Source organism: Stegastes partitus, unplaced genomic scaffold, assembly GCF_000690725.1.
Source record: "Stegastes partitus isolate 25-593 unplaced genomic scaffold, Stegastes_partitus-1.0.2 Scaffold491, whole genome shotgun sequence".
Taxonomy (NCBI): Eukaryota; Metazoa; Chordata; class Actinopteri; family Pomacentridae; genus Stegastes; species Stegastes partitus.
The window spans coordinates 154629-162677 of NW_007578222.1; the positions used below are offsets into that span (position 1 = coordinate 154629).

General features: G+C 41.9%; 2 protein-coding genes across 2 annotated transcripts in view; both read right to left on the minus strand.

Moving 5' to 3' along the window:
* Window positions 1–382: 382 nt before the first annotated feature.
* LOC103361201 (interleukin-1 receptor accessory protein-like) lies at window positions 383–1942 on the minus strand. The gene is made up of 2 exons (XM_008287226.1): window positions 1294–1942; window positions 383–645 (listed from the first exon to the last, which is right to left on the minus strand). Exons 1-2 carry the CDS (start codon window positions 1359–1361, stop codon window positions 471–473), a joined length of 243 nt encoding a protein of 80 aa, XP_008285448.1. The 5' UTR covers window positions 1362–1942; the 3' UTR covers window positions 383–470.
* An 879-nt stretch (window positions 1943–2821) lies between these two features.
* LOC103361212 (interleukin-1 receptor accessory protein) overlaps window positions 2822–8049 on the minus strand; it is a 23723-nt gene continuing 18495 nt past the window's right edge. The window contains exons 7-9 of the mRNA XM_008287239.1: window positions 7548–7691; window positions 5944–6087; window positions 2822–5175 (exon numbers count right to left, since the gene is read on the minus strand). Of these exons, the coding sequence (XP_008285461.1) occupies window positions 4718–5175; window positions 5944–6087; window positions 7548–7691 (746 nt within the window). The 3' untranslated portion in view covers window positions 2822–4717. The remainder of the gene's footprint in view (window positions 5176–5943; window positions 6088–7547; window positions 7692–8049) is intronic.

Here is an 8049-nt window from a genome sequence, read left to right on the forward strand (position 1 = left end):
TAGAAAGATGTTCCACCATCAGATGTAGAAACATGTTCCACCATCATGTAGAAAGATGTTCCACCATGCTGGATGTATCTCCAACAGCTAGCTCCTCTGTTCTCTGGTTCTGAGCCGTGCTGCGTTTGTTTATTGACCTTTAAGTCTGAATTTCTCTAGATTTACTACAAACTTGTTCAAAATGACTCAAAATTTGTTCAGTGTCACAGTTTCTGAGTCTTTATGAAGATCTTAAGTCCTTACGGATTGTTTTTTTGTCTTTTTGAACAAGTTTGACTTTATTTCTGGATCAGACTTGTTTTGGTTACCAAGAGACGTCGCCATCGAGGGACAGGAACCGTGAACTTTTAGGAACCGTGAACTTTTAGGAAACGCAGCGACAAGAGACGACTTCATTCAACAAATAAAACACATGAACAGAAACAGAAAGTGAAACTAAAGTTCCAGCGAACATCAGAGCGTCTTGGTTCTCATCGCCGGCTCCTCGGTTCCTCACCTTCCTCCTGCAGCTGAGCCCTCCGGGTCTCGAAGCCTTTCTCGTTCCTCACAGAACAGTTGAACTCCTTGTTCAGGTCCTCGGACAGGAAGTCCTGGATCAGCAGGACGTTCTCCATGGTCCGGTCCCCGTAGTCGTACTTCACCTGGCTGCGGGCGTTTCAAAATAAATTCATGTCAAAAGATTCTCAAACTCATCGTCATAAATTAATTCTTTGTCTTTCTGCTCGTCCTGAGTTTCTGTCGATCTGCTTTGCATTTGGTTTTTTGAGTCTTTGTAGTTGTTTAGAACGTTTTTCTTGTCGTCTTGTGCTTCTTTCTGTAGTTTTGCGTCTGTTTTTGGTAGTTTTGTGTCTTCTTGTTGTTATTTTGCATCTATTTTTGGATATGTTGCAAGTCTTTATGGTCTTTTTCGTCTCTGTATGGTCGTTTCTTTGAGTCCTTTTAGTTCCTGAGTGTGTTTTTCTAATTATCTTGTGTTTCTTTCTGTAGTTTTGTATCTGTTTTTGGTAGCTTTGTGTCTGGTCGTGGTTGTTTTGCATCTATTCTTGGACATGTTACATTTCTTTATGGTAATTCTTGGTCTTTTCTGGTAGTTTTTCATCCTTCTCCGGTTATCCTGTGTTTCTTTCTGTTGTTTCACATCTGTCTGTGCTTGTTTGGTCTGTCTTTTTGTGTCTCTGCAGTACGGTGGCCCAGAAGTGTCAAAACAAAAGCCACACCACTACAAAACAAGCCGCTGACGCTGAATTGCGTTTTAGATCCACAAAATGCAAATGTGACGCGTGTTCTGTGCACCTGTTGTTTTGTGAGAACCGCTGGTCGCCCAGCTTGTCCAGCGTCTTCCCGTCCACCGTCCACCACATCTCCCAGGCCGGGTTGTGCTGGATGATGGGGAAGTGGCCTCTGCAGACCAGACGGACCTCCGAGCCTGAGGAGCAGAAGAACCAACCGGAGCAGAACAGTCAGAACATGAGCCGCCGCTCTTCAAACATTCATCAGGCAGAGTGCAGCCGGTCGAGCTGCTGCAGCCGACTGTGAACGGACGGTTCAACCCGCCGGACGCTGAACCTCCTGCGAGCTGCTGAGACCGTTTAGAGGCTGCTGGCAGACGAAGCTCCGTCTCAGTTTAATGTCCCGATGAGCTGCAGGTGAATGAGGTCGAACAGAAAGCAGCTGAGGACACGTTGAGGTGCAGCTTTGTGGAGTTTTACAAACAGTAATTTGTTCTTTCACAATATTTGAGCATAAAATGAAACTTAACGTCTGACTGAAGTGAAATTAGATTCTTTCATGTCAAAGTGAAAACAGGTTTCTACAAAGTTTATGAAAAATATAAAGTATGAAACAAGTCATAACATCAGTAACACCTCCTTCCTGTCAGTGTTTAGAAGATGAACCTTTAGTTCCATCACTGATCCTGTTGGTCTCCATCAGTCTGAACATCTGGACAGTTTCACCTCATTGTTCTGATAAAACTGTTCAGACTCTGTCNATAAGGACTGAAAAATGGTGAATTATATATATATATATTTAAACTTATTTCACAGATTGAAAAATATCTGTTAAAACCACAGAATTAGAGTATTAATTTGCATGAAAAATGAAAACAAAAAACAGGTCAGTACTGTAAATAATGTTCATGTCAAAAATCTGTATTTTCACAAACAGCAATTTATACTTTTACAGCATTTGACCTTAAAAATACAGTTTTACTGTATTTAAACAATTAAAATAATCTTATTTTACAGACATAGCTTCTATTTAAAAGTAAATTTTGAAGGTTATATTACGTTCTGCATAAATAACCACCAAGTCCTCGCCCTGTTGGACTTTTCAGGATTAACTGTATAGAAAAGATGTTTTTACTGTGACGTCGTCCATATTATATGTATATATAAAATAACAGCACGTTAACGTCCCTTCCATCACAACGGGCTATAAACTGGTTGCAAAACTGATTTCTTACCTTCCAGGCGGCACAAATCTGCTCAAATCTGCCTTTTAAAAAAGAAAATGCAGAAACTAAAAACATGCAGGCGATAAACCGTTTTTAAATATTAATTTTCAGTCCAAGAGTATGAAGTAAAACGTTCAGCAAAAGTTCAGCCTGTCAGTTGACTTTGTTAAGACGCCAAACTTTACTCATGTGAATAATATGCTGCTGTGATGTCGGTGCAAATACGTGTTAATGAACACCAGAAGTTTTAACTCCAGGAGTTTGTGCAAACAATGTTTTCAACCATTTGTGACTCGTGATCCTCATTTTATGTGTTTGTGTTATGAAAATGGGAAACGTGAAATGAATAATGATGGTGACATCACATTAAATGAAAAATTTATTTAAAAAAAACAAAAAAACCCCAAACACAAACCCCCAAAAGATTAAACATTTTACAAACTTTAGAGCATAACAAAGTGCAGGATGCTTTTTCCCCATTAAAATCCAGATTTTATGAAGTGTTAGATATAAACAGATTATTACAGAAAACTGAGTTATTGCAGATATACTGAACGTTTACAGTGAAAACAGTGACCAAAAGCAAAGTGCAGTGTAACCGCAAATCTTTAAAGTACTGATTAGATTATTTTTACTGTTTTCTTTAAAAAAAAACCCCTAACCTGCAGTGCATGAATCCCTCTGACACATTTTATAGCTGTGATGCTTCTATATAAAATTATGAATCCTCCTTTATGCAGATGACACCCTGCTTTACATCTGTGCTTTGTTTTTTTTTTTTAATGGAATGATTCCCCAAAATATTTTCTTACTGAAGTTAAACAACCACCACAGCTGAGTATTAAAGTGTATTATAATGCAGTTCTTCTTCCAGCCACCAGGTGCTGCAATGAGTAAAGACAGACGATTGAAGTGAATGAATTTCACTTTGCCCTAAAGATGCAATAAAGTACAGCGTTTCCCACCATTAAATTATCAAACAATATAAACAATTAAAAAAAAAATACTGTATTCGGGACAAGACTTTCTGCAAAAGGTGATACATTCAGCTACAGGTGTAGCTTTAGGGGTGTAAATGCTGCTCGATGGTCCAACACTTAAAGATTTCTTGGCATCTATTGGAAGGATTGAGATGAAACTTTCCGCAGACATTCATGGTTCCCTGAGGATGAGTCCTGCTGACTTCAGTGATTCCACCAGGCCAAAATGCCCTGTTTTTACCTGTAAAATTAGTAATCGGATTCCTTACAGTCGTAGATATCCTCTCCAGCACAGTACCAACATAACTTTAGCCTTAATGGACTCATGACGTCCTCAGATTTCTAGCAATGCGTCTTAGTGTCTGATGATTTATTTTAGCTTTGACTGACAGGTGTCTCAGCCAATGAGCTCAGTCCTTGTTGCACGAATATTAAGAAGCAAAACCAAATGCAAAGGACCAGTAAACAAAACACTGTAGCCGACTTCCTGAAAGCGCTGAACAAACAAGCAACATAGAAATATAGTGATAAGGATCAACCGATAGTGTGCAGATGCGGTGATTTATAACAATGATGCTGATAACAAGAGACCAGTTAACACTGAAGCTGAGTTATGGAACGTTAGTCTTTTTAACTTCCTTTCTAATGTCTTAAACGTCTCCCAGTCCGACCAACACTTGGGAACTGGACGACCATGAAATGTTCTGACCCATCCTCAGGTCAAACGTTTAGTTCCATGACCGGTAAATGTGAGATATTGTAGTTGTAACTTATGTACCGTGTAGCGGATGCAACATTAGCATGCTAGTTAACAACATTGTTTATGTTAACTTTGTAGCTATGCCAGTAGCGCTGATTCAAGGATTTAAAGGTATTATGTAGGTATATAAGTTATGTGTTATGAGAAATTAGTTGTCGTTAGCTTGGTTGAAATGTTTTGACTCCAAAACAAAAAAAAAGAAGCTAATAGCATGTTAGCGTGTTGATATGAAAATGCGTGATTACCCTCTTGGAGCTGCTAGCGTGGCGGTAAACTTAAGCCTCCTTAATGCTTTGTTCTGATGTTGAAACTGAGTCGAAAGAGATCGCAGAGGGTGTCACTTAAACATGAAAACCGGATCTTTTTGTCGACTGGTTCTGCCACAGATCCCTGACGGAACCTAAAACTAACGTTGGATTTGTCGGGTGTTTCTGTTTGAAGGTCTTTGTGAAATGCTTTGAGCTGATGAATGTCAATCAGGAACCGTAAAGCTACATGATGCTAACAGCAGCGCCGTCGACGCTACGCCGCACAGTTCAGAACCTTCTGCGGGTCTTTGACGGTGTTGCTGATGAGGCCCGTCTGGGAGTTGGTGCTGTTCTGACTGTGAAGCCTCATCAGAATCGCCTCCTTACTGCTCCCCTCCTCCTCCTCCTCATCCCCCCGGCTGACCCGCCTCACAGGCAGCTCCACCCTCAGCCTCTTCCAGAACCGGGACGTCAGCTCCCTGGACTTGTCCCCCTGCCACCGGACCAGCGCCAGAGCCACCCGGGCCCTCCTCAGCTCCCGGACCCAGCCCTGCCTCTGCACCGGCTTGTACTGGACCAGGATGACCCGCAGGTGTCCGCCCAGCGCCATGCCGTCGATGCCGGCCTTCAGCTCCAGCAGCGTCTGGGAGCCCTGCGAGGCGTAGCCCGGACTCACCACCACCAGGAGGCGCCGGCTGCGGGCCACGAAGCTCAGAGTCTCGTCGGTGATGGCTGCAGAAAGACGGCAGGTCAGTACTGCAGGAGTACTACAAGTACTGCAGTAGCTGGAACAGTAGGAGTTGCAGTAGTGGCTGGAGGAGGAGCAGCAGCAGCAGTAGGACTGGTCGAAGTAGAAAGAGTACACGTAGTAACGCCAGAAGAAGCAGGAGGACGAGATGCAGTAGCAGAAGTTAGAGTACTAGCAGTAGTACTTGTGGATGAAGTATTCGTAGGTGTAGGAAGAGCAGTAGTAGGAGCAAGAGAAGCACTCGAAAGAGTACCAGTGGTAGTAGTAGCAAGAAAAGTACTGCAAGTACCGAAATAGCTGATGTAGAAGCAGGAGATGTAACAGTAGTACTGAGTGTAGGAGGAGTGGTAGCAGTTGTAGTACTAACATAACAGGTCGAAGTACAAGAATATTCAACAGAAGGACAAGAAGACGGATAAGTAGCAGAAGAAGTCGTAGTAATACCATCTGTAGTACTGAAGTATTAGCAGGAGTACAAGATGAGACTAGAAGGGTGAAGAGCAGTACTACTAGAAACGGCACACGTAGTAATGGACTGTAGCAGTAGTACAAAGAGGAGGACAAGTACTGTAGTAGCTGATGTAGTAGCAGAGGTACTGACTAGGAGTTGGAGCAGCAACAATACTGGAGTTAGGAGCAGGTACTAGAAGCTGTAGTAGTACCAGTGAGTGTGTACGGCAGTGGAAGTGTACACTGAAGTATTACTGTGTAGTACTGCAGTATTCCTGTGTAGTACACTGTGTAGTACTCACTCCCTCCAGGCAGGCTGTCTCTGTCGTAGATGCACACTGAATAGCCCAGCTCGTTCTCCAGAACTCCTCTGAGCGTGGACAGAACAAACTGCTCCTCTTCACTGTTCCTGGCGTACGAGATGTAGACGTCGTACTCCTTATCGTCTGCACACACACACACACACACACACACACACAGGTCATTGATTGATTATTGATTATAGACAAACGTCATTTCCACGTTTATCAGATCGATACCAACTTTCTGCCTCTTTATCGGTGCGTTCACAAACATCCTGTTTATAGAGAAAAACCTCAAAGTGAACTTTCTTTAATCTGTATTTAAACGTGACTAAAATGACACCATGTGACTCCATTTAAAGCTGTTTTATGGTTCTTACAGTTTTTTAATATATTTTCTCAGCTTTGACTGTTTTTACAGATTTTTATTTTTTTTACAGTGTAAATGATTAATTGCAGTATTATTGCTGCTCGTCCTCACTCCCAGGATTACATCAATGGGTTCATGTTGTAATAAAAACAATAGCTGCAGATGTTCCACCACGTTGAACAACCGGCTCCTCTGTTCTCTGGTTCTGAGCCGTGCTGCATTTATTTATTCATCCAGAATGATTTATTTTCCTCTCAGACGATCTAAAACTGTCCAAAATGACTCAAAAGCATGTTTAAAACAACCTGAAACTGGTCCAAAGTAATATTAAACTGTCCAAAATGACAAAAAATTGCCCCAAATAACTTGAAATTAGTTTAAAATGATAATGTTTGAGTCACTAAGAACAATTGTGACTAATTTCAGGCAAGTGTTTTGTGTTTTTTGTGTGTCTGCTTCTGCTTTCTCAGCCTAAAATCATGCAAAAATGATTTGAAACTTGTCCAAAGTAACATTAAATTGTTCAAAAACGAGTCAGAAATGGTCCAAAATGACCTTAAACTAGTTCAAAATGATTCAAAATTAGTTAAAAATTACACTTTTTGAGTCATTATGGAGCATTTCATTCATTTTGGAGAATTTCTCGTCCAGTTTTGAGTCAAGATGTTCCACCATCAGCTGGATGGATCTCCACCAACCGGCTCCTCTGTTCACTGGTTCTGCTGCGTTTATTTTAACAGTCAGTCGTCACTCGTGTAAATGATTGAAGATGCACGATAACGTTAATGTGAAATAATCAGATTGTGTGGTTGATCTATTACGTCTATGACAGAGTTCACGTCTAAAAACTGTGTTAGATAAGTTATAAGATCACTTTAACACAGAAAAACACATTCAGATAAGAACAATGATCTGTGACTCAACTCAGGTGGAGCTTTCTGACTGTAACACACCAGACACCAGATCAGGAGGTTTCTGTTGAGCGTGAAGCTGAGCAGCAGCAGCACGTCTTCTGGTTTCACAGCAGATTCAATCTCTCACCGAGCTGCTTGAATTTAAAGTTTAATAATCTAAATGCTCCGGCTGCAGCCAGACAGAACGGAACCGACCGTAACCGGAGAAATTTAGTGTCGGGACGTAAAAAGCGACAACTTTACGGCTTAATGCCTTTCTGTAATCAGAGCAGAGAGCTGCTGCGGTCGCCGGTCCGGGCCGCCGCTGGAGGTGGACTCACCTGTGTGGCGCTCGTCGGTGCCGAACCAGGACCGGTAGAGCAGCAGCAGCTCCAGCCAGAACACGTGGTAGACCACGAAGAGCAGCAGCATCAGCACCAGGGTGACGCCGAGGCCACAGCCGAGCTCCACCGACGGCAGCGACACTGAAGACACAAAAAGCACAAAGTCAGACAAACTGGAAGCATGTCGTCTCCACATGCTGCAGATGTTTATCTACATGTGTCCAAAGTCACTGAAAAATGACCTCAAACTAAGAAGAACACTCTCCAAAATACTTGAAGTAGGCTAAAAATGTCTGGAAATCTATTAAAATCACAATTTTTAAGTAATTACAGACAATATAAATGATTTTGGACACGTTTTAGTCCAGTTTAGAGTCTGCAGAGTAGAAAGATGTTCCACCATCAGAAAGATGTTCCACCATCATGCAGAAAGATGTTCCACCATCATGTAGAAAGATGTTCCACCATCATGTAGAAAGATGTTCCATCATCAGATGTA